The sequence below is a fragment of the Rattus norvegicus genome, chromosome 1, assembly GCF_036323735.1.
Source record: "Rattus norvegicus strain BN/NHsdMcwi chromosome 1, GRCr8, whole genome shotgun sequence".
In the NCBI taxonomy this organism is placed as follows: domain Eukaryota; kingdom Metazoa; phylum Chordata; class Mammalia; order Rodentia; family Muridae; genus Rattus; species Rattus norvegicus.
Window position 1 is genome coordinate 165,630,767 of NC_086019.1, and position 19,691 is coordinate 165,650,457.

The 19,691-nt window shown below is 48.3% G+C and overlaps 1 protein-coding gene across 10 annotated transcripts; it reads right to left on the reverse strand.

Moving 5' to 3' along the window:
* Nucleotides 1-695: 695 nt before the first annotated feature.
* Nucleotides 696-19,664, reverse strand: Folr1 (folate receptor alpha). 10 transcript variants are annotated; one of them, NM_133527.2, is made up of 7 exons: nucleotides 11,789-11,903; nucleotides 10,376-10,501; nucleotides 9,629-9,776; nucleotides 5,480-5,649; nucleotides 1,510-1,698; nucleotides 1,238-1,373; nucleotides 696-1,090 (listed from the first exon to the last, which is right to left on the reverse strand). In NM_133527.2, the coding sequence occupies exons 4-7, from the start codon at nucleotides 5,639-5,641 to the stop codon at nucleotides 810-812; spliced, it is 768 nt and encodes a 255-aa protein (NP_598211.2). In that variant the 5' UTR covers nucleotides 5,642-5,649; nucleotides 9,629-9,776; nucleotides 10,376-10,501; nucleotides 11,789-11,903; the 3' UTR covers nucleotides 696-809. The 10 variants fall into 10 exon arrangements, with proteins under 10 accessions (NP_598211.2, XP_038941635.1, XP_038941593.1 ...); XM_039085707.2 differs by lacking the exon at nucleotides 11,789-11,903 and adding an exon at nucleotides 19,533-19,664 and having other exon boundaries at nucleotides 700-1,090; nucleotides 5,480-5,774; XM_039085665.2 differs by lacking the exon at nucleotides 11,789-11,903 and adding an exon at nucleotides 19,533-19,664 and having other exon boundaries at nucleotides 700-1,090; nucleotides 5,480-5,774; nucleotides 9,629-9,779.
* Nucleotides 19,665-19,691: the final 27 nt, after the last annotated feature.

Here is a 19,691-nt window from a genome sequence, read left to right on the forward strand (position 1 = left end):
TTGTAATCTTAATACAAGATAGACAGGGGGATCAGGAGCTCAAGAGGAGTTCAAGGCTAACCTGGGCTACATGAGACCTTGTCTCAAAATGAAACTTAAGACAGTGTAGAAGGTATGACTCTCCTCAGCCTCCTTACCTTCTTCCCAGCCATTCATGTAGAACATGCCGGGATCAGTTCTTGGCCTTTTGGCTAAGAGCAAGTAAAGAACATGCAGGACACTCCCATTCTTATCTCTTCTATTAGAGAGCTGAGGATATACACCACAGAGTGGGTAGCCCTGTTGGTAGTGGACACCTTTTATCCCAGCACTCAGGAGGCAGAGGCAGGTGGATTTCTGTGCATTAGACCAGCTTAGTATACAGAGCAAGTTCTAGGACAGCCAGGGCTATTACACAGAGAAATCCTCCTCTGCACCACCCCCCCGCCAAAAAAAAGAAAGGAAAGATGGATGAATAGATAGATAGACAGGTACATAGACTGTATAATCCCCAGCTTGGCTGTAAATTAGAGCTCAAATGAAAAATAAAGTCAAGATCCATGATTGTGACTCAGCTGAGAAAAATCAAGTGAATCTGAGTAGCTCACAGTAAGCGTCAGAGCTGGGAAGTGACAACGTTTAAACAACTTCAATCAGTGGAAGTAGGAAGCAAAATAAATATATTCTCATTCACACCCAAATAATTCACAGAGGCACATGTAGAATGTCTGGTTTACTAAACAGGCTGTCAGAGCCCCACCACAAAGGAGGCTGGGAGCTGGGAGGCTAAGCCGGGCAGGGTGGAGCTCCAGACAAGGAGTAACAGGAACTCAGCTGAGCACCCAGAACAGCACTAAGGACAGGCTGCACACCAGCAGCCAGGCCTCGCGAAGCCCAGCTCCACTCATGACCTCGGCATAGAACCTCGCCACTTCCTCGTTGGGGTTGCCTTGGGCTGGGTCGAACCACATCTGGATGCAGCGGCCGCTCCCTCGGCTGTAGTTGCTGAGCTTGTAGGAGTGACTCCAGATTTTCTCACACAGAACAGCAGGTGTAGGGAAGTAGAAAGTGAAGGGATGGCAGGAGGCTCCCACAGGGCACTCATTATGCCCTATATAAATGATGGAAGATTGTGAGTCACTGTGCCTAACACTATCTCTGGTTATGCCCACCTCAAAATCCCAGATCTTCACATAACGGCTGCATGACCACCGCCCCTGCACCTTTAAATGCCTGTCCCACTCTACCCACTCCTTACCCGAGGTCCAGTTCCATCCCTTGTGCCAGTTGCTCTTGCAGGTAAAAGAGCTCTTGCAGTCCTCCCACCACAGCACACAGTCTTCTTTGCACAGGGGAACATCAAGGATCCGCTCTTTGCGCCAGCTCTGGTCCACCTGAGAGAGGGTGTACAAGGTCTTGAACTCAGGGACCTCAGACCTCAATACAGTCTGAGTAGACCTGGAGCTGCCTGCAGACATAGCCTGATTTGGAGGGCACAGCTACTCCGTGGGCATTGGGGGACACTCGTACCTGCTGGATCCAGGGTCCCAAGTTCGGGGAACACTCATAGAGGCAGGTGTCTTGGATAAAGTGACGTTTGCACTCCGGGGTCATAGTTCCACAGTGATTCCAGTTGAATCGGTACAGGTAGGAAATGTCCTTATGTGCTTCCTGGCTTGTGTTGGTGGAGCAGCAGGCATTCGTCTTCCAGGGGCTGCACTGTGGGGTGGGAATCACAGGACCAAGTGTTCATGGCCGGCACAGATACACAATATCCCACATGCAGCCTTGCACCTTGTGCGTCACCTAGCCAGTCATTGGCAATACTGCTGAGCCCGTGCTGGCTGTGCGGAGCCCAGAAGGTGCAATTCTTATAAAACTCATCAACTCATGAGCCCTGGAGAGAAGGCTCAGCAGGTAAGAGCACTGGTTGCTCTTGCAGAAGACCAGTGTTTGGTGGCAAGCACCCACATGGAGGCTCACAATTGTTTTCTATGAGTGCTCTGCGGCATATACACTGTATCAGCTCTTCCTATAGATGGTTGTGAGCCACCATGTTGTTGCTGGGAATTGAAACTCAGGTCCTCTGGAAGAGTAGCCAATGCTCTTAACTGCTGAGCCATCTCTCCAGCCCCTGTAATTCTTATTCAAGGGAACTGATGCCCTCTTCTGACCTTCAAAGGCCACAAGGCACACAGGTAATGCACATACATACGTACATGCAAGCAAACACAAACACATAAAATAAAGTAATTCTAAATTATTTTTATTAATTGACACCTTTAATCCAAGCACTTGAGAGGCAGAAGCAGATGCATCTGAGTTCAAGTTCAGCCTGGTCTACAGTGTTAATTCTAAGAGAGACAGCCATACAGAAAAACCCTGTCTCAAAAAAACAAAACAAAACAAAACAAAAAACAAAAAACAAAAAACAAAACAAAACAAAAAAACCAAACCACTAATTTACACATATTGTTTCTTTTGTGTTTTGTTTGTTTGTATGGTTGGTTGTTTTTCTTTTGTTTGTTTGTTTGTTTGTTTGTTTTGTTTTTTGAGACAGAGTCTCTGGCTATCCTAAACTCACTATGTAGGCCAGAGTGGCCTCAAACTCCAAGAGAGCCAACTGCCTCTGCCTTCCAAATGCTGGGACTAAAGGCATGGGCCACTCACTATGGTTTGGTAATTTTTTTTTATGCACATGTGCATGTGTGTGTGTGCGTGTGCGCCTGCCTGTATGTGTGTGTGTGAGTGTTCACACACATTTGTATTCAAGTGTGGGGGGTCAGAGGACAGCCTCAGGAAGTCTGCTCACTTTGAGGCAGGGTCTCTCACTGGCCTGGGGACCACAAATGAAGCTATACTAAAGGCTGATAAAAATGCAGACGCATTGGTCTTTGTCTCTTCGGTGCTAGGGTCATAAGCTCACAAATACCCTTGGCATTTATTTCTACATGAGTTCTAGGGATTAAACTCGGGTCCTCATGTTTTCAAGGCAAGAGTCGTCTCCCCAGTCCAATTTTTCTGAGACAAAGCCTCAAAGAGTCTAAGTAGCTTCAGACTCTATATGGCCTTGAACTCCTGACTCTCTTCTGCTTCTCAAGTGGTGATATTACAGATATGTGCCACCACATCCAGGTTTATTTTTCCTTAACTAATTAAAAATTTAAAAAGGGGGCTGGAGAGATGGCTCAGTGGCTAAGAGCATTGACTATTCTTCCAGAGGTCCTGAGTTCAAATCCCAGCCACCAAATGGTGACTCACAATCATCTGTAATGAGATCTGATGCCGTCTTCTGGTGTGTCTGAAGACAGATATCTATCTTTTAAAAAAATTTTTTTTAAAAGCCAGGTTCTTACTAGGTAACCCTAGCTGGCCTGGAACTCACTATATAGACCAGGTTAACCTAGCATTCACAGAAATAGGCTTAACACCACCACAGCTGACAACGCACCCAATTCTTGTTTTTATGAGTCCCAACCCACCCCAAGCCAGGCACTTTTCTGGGAAATAAGGGATAAAATGATAAATGTAACACACCAGTTGCTTTGGAAAAATAAATAAATAACATCAAGAGAAAGGCATTTGGACTTGCAGTGCCACCAGATGGTTGGATTAAACTTCACTGAAAAGGACAGGGCACACCCAATATGAGCACTTACTCGGCCTCTCTAGGTAGTCCTAAAACTTGCTATGTGTATCACGCTGGCCTCTAATTCAGAGAGATCTGTCTCCCTCTACTCCTCAGAGTGCTAGGATAAAGAGCATATGGCACCACTCCCGGTTTAAAAAACAAAAATAAAATCAAAAAAACCCCTAAGAATCTAGAGAGACAGAGTTTCGCTGCATAGCCCTGACTGTGCAGGACCTCGCTCTGTAGACCAGGCTGGTCTCAAATTCAGAAATCCACCTGCCTCAGCCTTGGGGTGCTGGGATTAAACACATGCATCACCACTGCTTAGCTAAAGTATTACAAAAAATAAATAGAGCCTGGGGATATGGCTCAGAGGTTGAGAGTGCTTGCTCTCGCAGAGGACTGAGATTCCGTTCCCAGCTCACATGTGCAGGCTCACAACCATCTGCAACTCCGGTCATGGAGAGAACCCAACACCCTCTTCTGGCCTCCACATGCACTGCACATCCTTGATTCACAAATGTGCATGCAAAATACCATAAAAAATAAATACATAAAAGCAAAAACAAATAAATAAATAAATAAAAACCCGGCAGCAAAAAAGAATTGTGATGGTTCTCGGCTAATAGAGTCAACACGACCATTTATACATTGAAGTACATGACACAAATTGCTTTCCTTTTGCTTTTCAAATGTTTTTTGTGGGTGTGGTATGTCCACCTTTAATCCCAGCACTCAGGATACTGAGGCAGACAGATCTCTGTGAGAGTCAGGCTAGGCAGGATTACATAGTAGAATCCTGTCCCAAAAAATAAATAAATAAAAATACCCATCCCGTCTCTGATCTCTCTATCCCTTCCTTGATAGGGTTTCATGTATTCCAGGCTGGCACTGACCTGACTATGCAGCTGAAGCTAACCTTGAACTTCTTATCCTCCTGCCTCCACCTCCCAGGGCTGAGATTATAGCCACGTGCCAACCATCCAGTCATATGGTGCTGGGATCCAACTTAAAAGACTATGCAGGTACTGTCAACTGAGCTGCATCCCAGCCCTATTTGTTTATTTACTTATTAGCTTTGTTACTTTATGTGTATGCTTGTTTTGTGTCACCTGCACATCTGGTGCCTGCCGAGGTCAGAAGAGGGCACTGCATCCCCTGAAAGGGAGTCATGCATGGCTGCTTGACACCACCTGGATGCCGGGGCTCACACCTTGGCATTCTGCAAGCTCCGACCAGTGCTTTTAACCACTGAGCCAAGTCTCCAGCCCTCATTCTTGGTTTTTTTTGAGACACACTCCCCCCACTTTGTTGTGTACACCGATTGTACCCCTCCAATAGCTGACCTCCTGCTGGCTTACTTTAAAATGGTCGAGTCACGCTGATTTTATTAAATGTTTAGGGAGCTTTGGGATAATAAAAGGGCTATGGCAAACAACTGTCATAGCACAGATGTTTGCTAGATGCCTGACTCCAAATGCTTGTCAGCCGGTCTCAGATATGAGAGTCTCCTTCTCAAGACTTCAAAGGCTGTCAGGAAAGAGCAGCGTACAGCCCCTTCCCCGAGACTCCTATAGTCGACCTTCTCAATCAGTTTAAACCTAAAAACCACCACAATGGTCTGACTGATCCAAGTTCCTCCCTGAACCTACTTCCTTATTTATGAAAGGCCCAAAACCCAGCTACCAAGAAGATGAGCTGCTAGTGTTACACTAGCAGTTGGCAGCCAATATGTCAAAGTCACCCACGCTAGAGAGAACAGAAGGTCTCTCCCCTCGGGCAGGTTTGACAACCTCCGCCATAAGCTGGGACTAGATACTTCTTCCTCCTGACCCGCTAGCCCTCAGTTATATGTCACCCTTGTCCTACCTGGTCGTGTAACTTGTCCTCTGGGCCTGGCTTTTCTTTGTGGTGCTTGGCATCCATGCAGACATTGAGAAGTTCGGTCCTGGCCCGAGTAGCTCTGGACTGGGCACATTCGGCCATCCACATCAGCAGGAGCAACCACTGCCCAGCCATCAGGTGAGCCATGTCAGACCCTGAAGGCAGAAGTAAGGTAAGTGGAACCGCCACGGGTGAGCTCAGCTCAGGGGTGGAGCCTGCACTCCTGGACCTTGGGTCACCTCCTTCTGTCAGTCTTCCCAGACTCTGAGGATCAGACGCCCTAGAGACAGTCACTGGTCAGAGAGCCTGTTAGACTTCAGCAGTCCTGAGACTCAGACAAGGCAATCCAAAAAATAAGAGACGGGTCATTTGCAGAAACAGAGTTTACCCACGCCCACAGTCAAAACCTCTGGAGGCAGATGTTTCAGTGTGAGGTCTTTAAAAGCTTTTCATAAAAGCTGATACAGGTTTAGGTGTGTGTGTGTTAAAAGTCTAAATATTTAGAGAGGAAACCAATTAGGTAATGAGAAAGGAGGGAGGCAAAAGGACAAAAGTCATGAAGGATTTAAAGTTCATTTCCCCCCATGTTTCAACTCCAGTGACCATCAAAACGGTAGGATCTAGATACGACCAGTCACTGAAAGCATTTGTCACACTGGGCCATTCTGGAAAGTGTTTCCTGCATGTATGTCTACACATCACGTGCATACAGTATACACAGAGACCAGAAGAGAGCAACAGCTAACCTAGGATTAGAGTTAGAGATGGCTGTGAGCCACCATGTTTGTGCTAGCAATCTAATGTGGGTCCTCTATAAAAGTAGTCAATGCTCTCAACCCATGAACTGTCTCTCCTGTCCTCAATTTGTGGAGAAATTACTGTGCTAAAAAGATCTATAAGACAAAATGCTTCTAACCTGTAAGCTCAATTTGAGTAAGGACAGGTAACTTCTTGAAATGCTGGGGGCTACTGTTCATAACAAGTCACAAGTTTTTACTTTTGTAGACAAGCTTGGTTGCCCACACTGCACAGGATGTGAACTCGCATAGGTGGGAAACACATAGGCAGGAAGTACGTCAGGATGTATGCTTGCCCCTGATTGGACAGAGATAGGGAGTAATAGCCTGGGATTGCCTTTGTAAGTGCCTTTCTAATATAATTCAGTGCCATGCCCTGGGAATCCTGGGTATGGATCTGGCCAGTGTCCATTGTCCCAGTATTTAATAAAGCTTGCTTCAAACTTGGCTAAAAAAAAGTGGTAATGTTCTTATTCTTTGTTAATCCCACTGGACAAGAATAAGAACATTACCACAAATTCCATTTTAAACTACTTAAATTCTTTCAATCATAGTGTTGTTGACTATGTAAATTGCACTGCTATATAAATACTATATATAATATATAAATTGCATTGCTCTATATGGCTTTAAAAATGATAAAAGGTGATACGATTTTCATGTGACAGCAATCGACCTATCTTACAAGAAAAGATAAATAAAAACTAGACGAGTTAGTTCTCTGAGATTGTCAGTGAGTCTTTACCACCTGAACCATGTCTCTAGCCCCTCTCTAATACTTAACTCTGTAAATTCTGTTTTATTTTGGTTTGGAGTTTTAGTTAAGGTCTCACTATGTAGCCCTGGCTAGTCTGGAACTTGCTATGTAGACCGGGCTGGCCTTGTAGACCAGGCTGGCTTTGAACTCCCAAGAGATCTATCTTACACTACCATGACTAACAAATCAGATTTTTTTTTTTTTTCAGAGCTGGGGACCGAACCCAGGGCCTTGCGCTTGCTAGGCAAGCGCTCTACCACTGAGCTAAATCCCCAACCCCCAACAAATCAGATTTTGATACCAACTGACTTTGTATAATATTTTTAAAAATAAAGTATTAGTTTGGTGGTACATGCTTTTGATCCCAGCGCTAGGGAAGCAGAGACAGGCAGGTCTCTAAGTTAAAAGACAGCCAGGGCCAACACAGTGAGACCCTGTCTCAGAACAAAACAAAGCAGGCAACAAAAACCTTAAGAAGCTACAGATAAATTGAAGATTTGTAAAATTTGTTTGTTTGTAGGCCCAGACTATCCTTAAAATCCTGTGCTCAAGCCAGGCCGTGGTGGTGCACTCCTTTGACCCAGCATTTGCCAGGCACAGGCAGGCAGATTTTAACTCGAAACCAACCTGGTCTACAGAGGGTGCCAGAAGAGCTGGGGCTACCCAGAGAAACCCTGTCTCCAAAAAACTGAAGAAAAAAAAACTGCGCTGAGGAGATTCCCCTGACCTACAGAGCAGCCACACCTAGGCCTCCTCTTCTCTCCCCCTCCTTCTCACCTTGTCCTCCTTGTTCTGTTTTGGTTTTGTTTTTCAAAACAGGATCTCACTGTTTATTATTTTATGTGTATGCTTGTTGACTAGCTGGCCTCAGACTCAAGAGATCCACTTGCCTCAGCCTCCTAAGAGCTAGAATCAAGATCACTGGCTGCCGCTGCCACGCCCTCCTGGGGCCTTTTCTAGGTCAACAGTTCAACAGGCCCTTCCCAGAGACTCTTGGGAGACTCAGGAGCCTCCTACCCCAGAGCTAGCATTCTCTTGCAGTCATGCTTTTCGCTGATTACTGTACCTGTCCTCTCCCCCCTTAAATACTCCAAATTGCCAAAATGTTTCACCTCCCTGCAAGTCCATGTTTCATTCAGGAGTTGATAAACCCGTCTCAAATGTACTTCTCATCAGGGCCAAAAGAAACTCAGGGCACATGGCCATCTGTGGTGCCTAGTAGCATACCAGAGTGCCTGCCGGCCTCCAGGTTCCCTCAGTATCACTACCTGTGGCTTCTCTCTGATCTGCTTACCCTGCCTCCTCTCTAAATTTCTCTGACTCATAATGCTTCCCCCTCCTCATTCCCTCGTACTCTGGTATTTCAGCTATGTTCTCTTTTGTCCTCTCTGGGTCCCTTCTCTCATCCCTGTTCACCACCTCCCCCTTCTCTCATGGCCCAGATCAGTCTGCTACCCGTTTTTCATCTACTACTTTCCCTCTCTGGACTCTTGTCTCTGGCTGTGCTCTCCCGTATGCCTACAATAAAAACTGTCTCCTCGACCATACCTTGAAGTGGTCGCGTCTTCAGTCTGGACTTCCCAGCTCACACACCTACCCTTGTCTCCGGATTACCGTATTTCCCTTAAAACTTCTGTCCAGCTGGGTACGGCAGAGCACACCGTTAACCCCAGCAAAAGCAGACAGAACCAATTGGTTTACAGAGCTAGTTCCAGGACAGCCCAAGGTTACAGAGAAAAATCTATTTCAGAATAAAATGAAGACAAAAACCAACAACCCCAAAAAGACCTTGGTATCCTGGGACTGGAGATATAGCTCCGTTGGTAGTGAATTCTCAGAACTTAGGAGCAGGAAGATTAGAAATTCAAGGTCATTTTCAATTTCATACCAAATGTGATGAAATGGGATGGTTTCATTAACCATAAACATGAAACCAGCAATAATAAGCTGGGTAGTGGTGGTGTGCAGCTTTGATCCCAGAAAGCAGTTGGGTCTCTGTGAGTTCAAAGCCAGCCTGGTCTACATATCGAGTTCTAGGACAGCACAGAGAAACTCTGCCTTTAAAAACAAACAAACAAAACAATAACAAAAACCTTGGGTTCCTACACTTGATCTTAGCCAAAAGGCCGAGAAGCAATAAGCCTTGGGTTCCTGATGGGCTTCTCAGACTGCTTAGTCATAGCAAGGCATAGCAAGGCATAGAGTGAGTCTGGGACCGAATGCCCACACAGCTCTGTTCTCTGCTCCACAGTACATTACTCTGCGTTCTTCCATTGTCCTTAACTCTCTGTAGAAAGGAGTATTGCACCTAAGCGCTTGTACTTGCTAGGTAAGGACTCTACCGCTAGGCTATCACAAACCTTCCTTTCAGGTTTTATTTTGGGATATGCTAAGTCACCCAAGCTGATCCTGACCTCACTCTGTGACCAATTTCCCTGCCTCATCCTCAAGAGCAGACAAGATTGCAGCTTTGCACCACCAGACCCAACCAGACTTCTATTTATCCCAAGGCCTATGCATTCATTCTCTCGCTTCAATCATTCACTCAGGACCCAGCCAAGCTTCTCTTCATCTACTTACTCTGATCTCCAACTCCAGGCCCAGGAAATCAGTCCCGTTGAAGCACCAGGTGACTCTTCAACTCCCGCTGGGGAAAATGTGACCCACCTACTTGGAGCACAGGTTAAAGCCCAGGAAGTCTGGCCCAGCCCAGGCCTCTCTCCACTCCCTGCTTGACCATGCGGAAAACAGACACAAATATCTTCAGGTCATTTCCCCCCCGGAGGATTAAACGTAGAACAAAACCGTTTTCAAATAAAGGGCAATTTTATCTATACGCATCTACCTGAACCTTGGGGCATGCTCGCTCCAAGTCTCTCAGCAGGGACTACCCACCCAAATCTGACCTTTACCCCCAGCCCTTCCCCCTACAGAATGCACCAAATCACTCAACTGTTCTGAGTCCTTGCTGAGTCCCCTCCCCCAACTGGGTCTTTACCAGTCAGTGCTCTCTTTTAAAATTTTTTTTTCTGTTTTAACTCCCTTTAGCCAGTATTCTCTCTCCCCGTGAGCCGCAATCCTGCAAAGTCTTCATGTTCCTAGTCACACTTTTTGATTCTGGTCCACATAGGACACCACCCCGCCATTATTACCATACCCACAGAGACACCTCAGGGCCCCAGATTGGGAGAGCTGAGGGGTCAGCATGAGGCTGAAGAACAGACATCGCTCACACTCCCTTACAGTTGAACCTTGAGCTGGCTGTGTTCTGATCTGGGCTTCATCATTCCAACTCAGCAAGTTCCTTAACATACGCTGGGGGGTTACCTTGGGGTATTTGGTCCCTGACGAGAAGTGTCTGGCAGCACACATGGAAAAGGTAGCAGCTCTCAGAGTGCCTGGGGTTTCTTCGTCTCCACTCCAGACTTCCTTTGCTTTCTTTATCCCAGGAGCCTGTTGAGGTTTAGTGGCCAAGGAGACAGAGCTGTGGGTAGTGGGAATGGAGCCCAGGAATGGAGCCTGAGACTGGGAGAGGCCACCCAGCTGCTAATTATTGCATGTGTGCAGCACCAGGCCTCTGGAGGGATGGGATTAGTAGTTCAGGCTCAGTTCTTGGGGTGTGTATGGCAAAGGCTTGTCTAACACATATGAGACCCTCCTCCGTTCAATCCCCAGTGTTGCAAGTAAACAAACAACAAATGGCTGGGTGGTGCCACGTGCCTAGCACGTGTGGAGCCTTGGTTTCAACCCCCAGCATGGCAAATAAATAAACAGCCAGGCTGTGGTGGTGCCCGCCTTTAATCCCAGCGCTTGGGAAGCAGAGACAGGCAGATCTTTGTAAGTTTGAGACCAGCCTGACAGACAGAGAGAGTTCTGGGACAGTCAAGGTTGTACTGAGAGATCCTGTCTCAAACAAACAACCCCAAGTTGTGTCCTGAGATGCTAAGATTCTTTAAGACAATCATCACATTCACTTCCATCATCCATGTCCTGTTATATGAGTGAGGAGAATGTGTTCCAGAGAGCCAATGGCAGTCCCATCACTAGAACACAGAGGCTTCCAACTTCCAGGCCTGCTGTAAAGAATCAGAGGATCCCAAGTCCCCAACTTCTCCCAGCTACTAGTTTCCCCAACCTCACCAGCCAGGCTGTCACCCACTTCCAGTCACCAAACCACTGATGGTCTAAACCTTATGGCTGGAGCCTCAGTGGTGTGAAAGCCCAGACTTTCTTCCCTTGTCCCCCTCGCTTACCTCCTACTCCTATGATAGGGAAGGAGGGGATTGAGGGGGTGGGGAGGAGCTCAAGGATTTGAGCTAATTTTAACACGTCCCACCTTCCACTGCAGCTAAAACAGAACCCCCCACATCCATCCCAGGATGGTACTACTGTTGGAAAAAGGAGTGGGGAGTAGATTTGAGCAGGAGAAAATGGGGAGTTGTTGATCAGGTGCTTGTGTGGGTGTGGCCCCCAGAGGAAGGCTCCAACTTGGACATAGATGTGGGAGCTGTCTCAATCGAAATTTAGATGGGATAATAGAGACCAGTACATTGGTGACTGCCAGGAGAAAGAGAAAAGGGAGGATGGGAAGGAAGACAAGGAGGAATGAGAGGAGGAAGGATGTGAGATAATTTTGCCTCTGGAGGAAAATTAGCCAAAGAGCAAGGCCTACAAAGAGAGACAGGCTCCCAGGAAGTGCCTATTCTGTCTTGTTGCCCTTCTCCATGGCCTCTAGTGTACCTGAATCCGGTGACACACCAGGAGTGTCTGCTGGAGATCACAGGTTGGGAACCCCTAGAGCCTTCAGCTTCAGTTCTTGTTTATGCTTCCAGATCAGCCTGCTGATTGGGGAAGAGTGGGCCAGGTATCTATCAATGCCTGAAGCTGAGGGCCCTGCTAAGCTGTCTCTGCCTGGGGCTGATTATTAACTGGCCTTTATGGTTCTCCTATTTCAAGAGTGAGATTTGCCCCCTGGGTGATGCTCCTGAGCTCCACGGTTTCTGAATAAGTAATCTTTCCAGTGAGGATCTGAGTTGAAGATTGAGCTGGGGCCTAGAGTGAACCCCTGCCTTTCGGTAAGCCTCAGGTGAAAAGCTCTCAGGGAGAACTTTCCCTCGGGATGGAGATCCTCTAACTCCAAAGACCAGACCGAGACACCACAGGATGCAATCAGCAAGAGGATTTGGTTTATTGTCGGGATACACAGGCACAGGCACCTGCGGGCGCTTCAGTCACTCGGGGGACTGGCGCGCCCCACGGAACCAAGGATGGGCTTTTATAGGATTTTGGGGAGCAGAAGCAAGCATACAGAAGCAGATGCATGGTTACAGGGATATAATTGGTGGATTCTAATATGGCAAGGGTTTAGCCCGGGGGCAAGTTTCCTAGCTACCTTCCTGAAACATAAGGACTGACTCGGCCCCCCCAAGGGTTCAGCCCGGGGGCAAGTTTCTTAGCTACCTTCTTGGAACATAATGGCTGACTCGGCCCCCCACCAGGGTGTGGGACCTCTCCGGGGCTTTTCTCATTGTCAGGTGCTCAACAGCAGTCCTCCTGTTGCCAGGCCTTCAACCAAACACATCTTGTTTGGCAGCCGCTGTGTACTCAGTGTTCTAACCTTTCTCTGAACCAGTCATCTTAAATATAGCCTTGCAAAATGGCGTTACTGCTGCTAAGCTGGGGTCTTTCATTCCCCCATTTTTTTTTGTTAACTTTGAGTGAAATCTTTCACTCGACTTGGTCAAGAAATTTCTGTCTGGTGGGGGCTTATTCCCTCACTGACTCTAGGCCACAAAAGGGCTAGGAGGAGCCACGTAGGAGTTTTAACTTTAAGGGGTTTGGAGTGCGCTGAACTCTCCATGTCTGGGGTGTAGTGTTGTGATTAGTCAATTCCTCAGACCGGACTGCCTTGACGTGTGGTGCGTGGATCTAAGCCGAGACTCCGTCTACCTTTAGGGCGGTCGGGGTAGTCAGGAGGACGGTGTAGGGTCCTTTCCACCGTGGCTCCAGATTCTTGGTCTGGTGTCTGTGCACCCACACGGTGTCTCCAATCTGGAACGGGTGTGGCACCACCGGATGCTCAAGCTTGTCCTGGTAAGCAGCGGCCAAAGGTCTCCAGACGTCTCTCTGCACAATCTGTAGGGCCTGTAAATGGGCCCTCAGAGAAGGGCTGTCAGCAAAATCAGCAATGTTTGAATCAAAGAAATGGACAAATGGGGGTGGTGCTCCATATATTATTTTAAAAGGAGTTAGAACATGGGGGCCCGGGGTATTCCGGGCCCGATATAGAACTAGGGGAAGGAGGGCCACCCAATCCTTTGAGCCAGTTGCAAGCGTAAGTTTGGATAAAGTCTCCTTAATTGTTCTATTTATGTGTTTTACCTGACCTGAACTCTGGGGTCTATAGGCACAATGTAATTTTTAATTAATCCCCAACAATTTGGCCACCAACTGACTTACTTGGGAGACGAAAGCGGGCCCGTTGTCCGACCCCAACGCTTGAGGCATGTCATACCTGGGAAAGATTTCCTCGAGGAGCTTCTTGGTGACCATTTTTGTAGTCTCGTGTTTCGTGGGGAAGGCTTTGACCCATCCTGAGAAGGTGTCTACAAACACTAGGAGATACTTGTATCCATATATACCTGGTTTAATTTCAGTAAAATCAATTTCTCAATGGATGTCGGGACGGTGTCCCCTAGGACGAACTCCTTGTCTAATCATGGTCCTTTCCGGGTTAACCTGAGCGCACGCTTTGTAACTCTCAGTCACCTTTTGTATCGCTTTGTCCCGATTCAAAAAAAAAAACACAGATTTATCTCTTCCTGATCTAGTAAGGTTTTTATCTTCTTAAACCCCAAATGGGTTAATTTATGTAAAAAGGAGATCAATTCAAAAGTCATTTTCATTGGCATAACTGTCTTTTCTTTGTAGACCCACTGTTTTAGTTGAGGGTGGTAGATGGCCCCCATTTTTTTAGGAGCTCTATGTCCTCATGGGCATAAACCCAACTGGTTTGTCCCACTGGTGGGGGTGTGGGTTGGTCTGGGCTATTTAAGGGCAAGATTTGTTTGCTCATGGCCGCTTTTCGCGCCGTGGCATCGGCCAGCCGGTTTCTTCGTGCCTCTGGGTTGTGCCCTTTCTGGTGTCCTGGACAATGTACTCAGTCTTTTGGGCAAGAATAGGGCTTCTAAGAGGGCCAGAATTTTAGCCATATCTTTACCCTCAGATGTGAGCAGCCCCCGCCTCCGGTAGATCTCCCCGTGGATGTGTGCCGTGGCAAAGGCATAACGGCTGTCTGTATATATATTTAGCCTCTTACCTTTTGTCATCTTGAACGCCTGAGTCAAGGCGATGAGTTCAGCCCGTTGTGCGGAGGTACCAGCAGGCAGGGCTTTCACCCAAATCACTTTGTCCTCCGTAGTGACCGCAGCTCCAGCCTTTCGCTCTCCCTCTGCCAAGAAGCTGTTGTCATCCGTGTACCATGTGTGGTCAGCATTCTGAAGAGGCTGGTCCGATAGGTCTGGCCTGGTTCCATGTACTTCTGCGAGGATTTGTAGGCAGTCATGCTGTTTTGCCTCCTCTGGTAGAGGAAGCAAGGTGGCAGGATTGAGGGCGACTACGGGCCCAAACTGAACCTGTTCTGCATCCAGTAACAAGGCTTGGTAGTGGGTCATGTGGGAATTAGAGAGCCAGCGGTCTGGGGGCTGCTTTACCAAGGCCTCCACTGCGTGGGGTGCTAGGATGGTGAGTGGCTGTCCCAAAGTCAATTTTCCAGTGTCCTTGATCAGGACAGCAATAGCAGCCACCATCCTTAGGCACGGTGGCCAGCCGGAGGCCACAGGGTCCAATTTCTTAGACAGGTAGGCCACAGGGCGTTTCTAGGGTCCCAACCTTTGTGTTAGGACCCTTTAGCATACCCCTGTTTCTCATCGATGAACAGTTACTGAGCAAATTGTAAGGGTTTGGAACAGTCGGATGAATATCTTTTACCCTCTTGTTGACCTCTCTCAAGTCTTGTACTGGCCTATAATCTCTAGTGCCGGGTTTCTTAACAGGCAGAAGAGGCGTATTCCAAGGCGACCGGCAGGGGACTAGGATGCCTTGATCCAGAAGCCTCGTAATGTGAGGCCTTATACCTTGATAAGCTTCATGTGACAGGGGGTATTGTTTTATGGAGACTGGAGTTGTAATTAAGGGGGGCTGTTGGAGCGCCAACCCCATCCCACCAGTCTCTGCCCAAGCCAGTGTCCTGTCCCGGTTTATAGGGTTAGAACTTGAAGGGGAGTTCCGTGGGGGCCAGTTATTTGGGCCCCTCCTTCCTCAAAATGAATTTGTGCTTTTAGTTTGGTGAGCAGATCACGGCCCAGCAGAGGGTACGGGCAGTCCGGAACATGTAAGAAGGAATGGGTCACCTTACCGGTAGCCAGCTGAACCCGGCGGTCTGTAGTCCATTGGTATTGTTTCTCACCAGTAGCTCTTTGTACCCAGGCCGTCCGGTCGCTGAGTTGTCCTGAAGCTTGGGTGAGGACTGAATGCTGGGCTCCTGTGTCTACCAGGAAAGTAACCGGCTGCCCCCCAACTTTAAGCGTTACCCTGGGCTCAGGGGGGGGGTCCTGGCCCTGACCTCCCTAATCTTTATCTAGAGCCAAGAGGGAGGTTCGTGGTCGAGGTTTTCGGGGTCCGCCAGGCTTCTTGGGGCACTCTCTGGCCCAGTGCCCTTTCTCTTTGTAATAGGCACATTGATCTTTATCCAGCTTCAGCCCCTTTCGAGCTCCCCCCTATCTCCCTTCCTTTTTTGGCCCTGAACTACGGCGGCCAAGATTCGACTCAATTCTTTGTTTCTTTTTTTATCTCTTTCTTATTAAAAATCTTTTCAGCTTCTTTAAGTAAATCCTGTAATGTATAGCCCTGCAAATTTTCTAACCTCTGTAACTTAGTCCTGATATCTGGAGCAGCCTGCCAGATGAAGGACATAGAGACACTCGTCATTTGTCCTGGGTCATCTGGGTCATAGGGAGTGTACATACGGTAGGCCTCCTTAAGTCTCTCTAGAAAGGCGGAGGGAGTTTCCCCTGCTTCCTGTAATACCTGTTTTACCTGAGCCAAATTAGTAGGGCGTCGTATAGCCCCTCGGAGACCCGCTAGAAGCAACTGGCGATAAAGGCGTAGGTGTCCCTTACCTTCAGCTGTATTAAAATCCCAGTTTGGTCTCTTAAGTGGGAATGCAGCATCAATTTTTTCAGGCAGCTGGGTGGGACGCCCATCATCTCCCAGAACATGCTTTCTGGCCTCTAGGAACACTCTTTGTTTTTTTTTTCTGAGGTTAAGAGGGCCTGTAAGAGCTGTTGGCAGTCATCCCAAGTAGGCTGGTGGGTAAGTAAAACAGATTCTATTAGGTCGGTGAGTGTCACCGGATCTTTGGAGAAAGAAGGGTTGTGTTGTTTAAAACGGCCAGTATTGGGTCTGGCCACCGGTTCCCTGTCTAAGTGGGAAAACCTGGGAGGTTGAATCTGGCATCACCTCGCGCTTATTGCGCAATCTCCCTGCGACAGGGGAGAAACCCTTATCAGACTGTGGCCCGGCAACTGATCTGGCCGGCGGCTCTGCCTCCTCCGTTTTAGCCGGGCCTGTCAGAGAGAAGATCTATGAGAGGGGAGTTTGGGTCTGCCGGGAGGACAGGTTTCTTATTAAATGTGCCATTCACTGGCCATCCCGCTCCGAAAGTGGGCCACTCGGATGTGCAGAGAGTCTGCCATTTTCCTTTTTTTTTTTTAACCTCGACGGACTGGTTGTGTGCCCGGTCGTGGACGTCTTCCCAATGATCAAGAGTGAGACTTAGGGGCATTGTTAGGGACTGTCCCATGTTAGTTCTAAGGAAGATTAGAACACAGAGAAAACAAACAACACCAACAGTCAAACAAACAACAGACAGGCGTGCTGCACGGCTTTGGTACCAAACTGAAAGCAAAAAGTCAGATGGAGGTGGCAAAGGTCCGGGGCCCTCTGAAAGCCAAAAATACAGACAGAGGTGCCGTTAGTCCGGATCTTTCTCCTCCCAGATTGGGCCCCGAAAAGTCGGGCCCCTAACACCCTTGGAACGTCTTCCAGGGCTGCGGGGCGAGAAGTCCGAGCTCGTCAGCTCCTTCTTCGTCCCGCCCAAATTCCAAACAACCTGGCTGAGCGCTCACAGAACAGACCTGGCTGAGCGCTCACAGAACAGACCCGGTTGAGCGCTCACAGAACAGACAGAATAAGGCAGAACGAGACAAAATCAGACAGACAGACAGACGCCGGCCGGCTTACCTCCCAGTGGGTGGTCGGTGGTCCCTGGGTGGAGGATCTCCTTTCCCGGCCAATGCACCAAATGAAAAGCTCTCAGGGAGAACTTTCCCTCGGGATGGAGATCCTCTAACTCCAAAGACCAGACCGAGACACCACAGGATGCAATCAGCAAGAGGATTTGGTTTATTGTCGGGATACACAGGCACAGGCACCTGCGGGCGCTTCAGTCACTCGGGGGACTGGCGCGCCCCACGGAACCAAGGATGGGCTTTTATAGGATTTTGGGGAGCAGAAGCAAGCATACAGAAGCAGATGCATGGTTACAGGGATATAATTGGTGGATTCTAATATGGCAAGGGTTTAGCCCGGGGGCAAGTTTCCTAGCTACCTTCCTGAAACATAAGGACTGACTCGGCCCCCCCAAGGGTTCAGCCCGGGGGCAAGTTTCTTAGCTACCTTCTTGGAACATAATGGCTGACTCGGCCCCCCACCAGGGTGTGGGACCTCTCCGGGGCTTTTCTCATTGTCAGGTGCTCAACAGCAGTCCTCCTGTTGCCAGGCCTTCAACCAAACACATCTTGTTTGGCAGCCGCTGTGTACTCAGTGTTCTAACCTTTCTCTGAACCAGTCATCTTAAATATAGCCTTGCAAAATGGCGTTACTGCTGCTAAGCTGGGGTCTTTCACAGGGTACTGCTTGAGTGAGGAAAAAAGAAAGAAAAAGGAGGCCATGACTGCTCCAAGGTATGGTGGAGGAGAAAGTTTATTGTAGATGCAGGGAAGGGCCTAGCCAGAAGCGTCTGGAAGGGTCCAGAGTGAACATGACCCGAGCTGGGCCAGGTGAGAAGGGGAGGGGAGAGAGGAGAGCCAGGAGAACAAAAGTGCAAAAGGGTAAAAAGATCAGGGTAGCCAAAATGATTGGATTATATAGAGAAGAACCACTGGAAGAAGGGGGGCTGAGGCCGTGGGCTGGAAAAAGTTTAGGTTAGGGAGCCAGGTATGCCAGCCAGGAGGACCCTGAAACAAGGAGAGACTGGGGGATGCTAGGAGAACTAGGCAGCCTGCATAGGCACCTCTGCATTAGCGGTTTGACTGCATTTGAGACCTAACGCGGCCCTGAATGTTGAAGTGTTGTACTCATCTGGTGCTAGGATCATTTGACCACTAGGGAGGGACCCAATAGCATAGTCACCTTGGAACCAGTCCAGAAAGTGTTTCCCTGAGCTAGCAACTTATTATCAGCAAGACTGACCATCAGTGTCTCCTCTGGCCCAGCCTGCTAGTGTCTTGTGACCAGGCGGTAAAAAACAGGAAGGTGACAACCCCCCCGCCCCCGCCTCCATCCAGCTGTGGGAGTAAGGGCCAGGAGCAAGAGAAGACCACCCGATTGCAGGAGAAGAGAATCCTGAGCTTTTCTGAATATCGGCCCCCACGTGCACTTTCACACTGCCCAGTCTCAGAGCTATGAACACTGGAGTTTGTCTACAAGTCTGGTGTCCTTTGTTTGCTAGAGAGAAGTCTGTCAGGCATCCTGGTCAGCATCCTAAGGCTTACAGACTCCACGATATTACTCTTGCCTGGTTGTTTTGTTTTGGCTTTTTGAGATAGGGTTTCTGTGTGTAGCCCTGGCTGTCTGGAACTCACTTTGTAGACCAGGCTGGCCTCCAACTCAGAGATCTACCTGCTTCTGCCTCCTGAGCGCTGGGATTAAAGTCTGCATTTCTTTTAACTTCCAGCTCAGCCGGCTAGAATTCTGCTTGTGCTTCTTTCCAAGCAAGTGCCACCTAATCGCTCTAAGTCTGGCCGACTCTTGATTATATCTGTCCCCAGGAGACCTTTGCAAGGGAATCCCTCCAGTCACTTCTGTCAATTAAGCCGAGACTAGCGTTTGTGTCCCATCGCTGACAGGATGAACCTGGATTCCTTAACTCCCCAGCACCTCTTCTCTGTGATAAAATGGCATTGTTTCTTGCCTGCTTCAGATGTGCACATTTTTGAGAGGTGGGGAGCAAGGATAAAGAATGACATCTCTTCTCAGAGACTAGAGCGGGTGGCTTCCTTAGACTGTTGGTGAAGTTGTTTCAGTGGGCTACTGTAGGTTGAGGTCTGTCTTTGTTAACTTTCTGTTGTGATAAAACAAGGCAACTTAGAGACAGAAGGATTTGTTTGGGGCTTACAGCTGCAGAGGGATAAGAAGTCCTTACCATTGCCCTGGGGGAGTGTGGAAGCAGACAGACATGGACGCTGAAGGTAGAAGTTGAGAGCTGAGAGCTCACGCCTTAAACTGCAAACAGGAAGAGGGAGAGAGGGAAGGGCAAGATCGAGCTCTAAATGGTGTAAGTGACAACTCTTAAAGCCCCGCC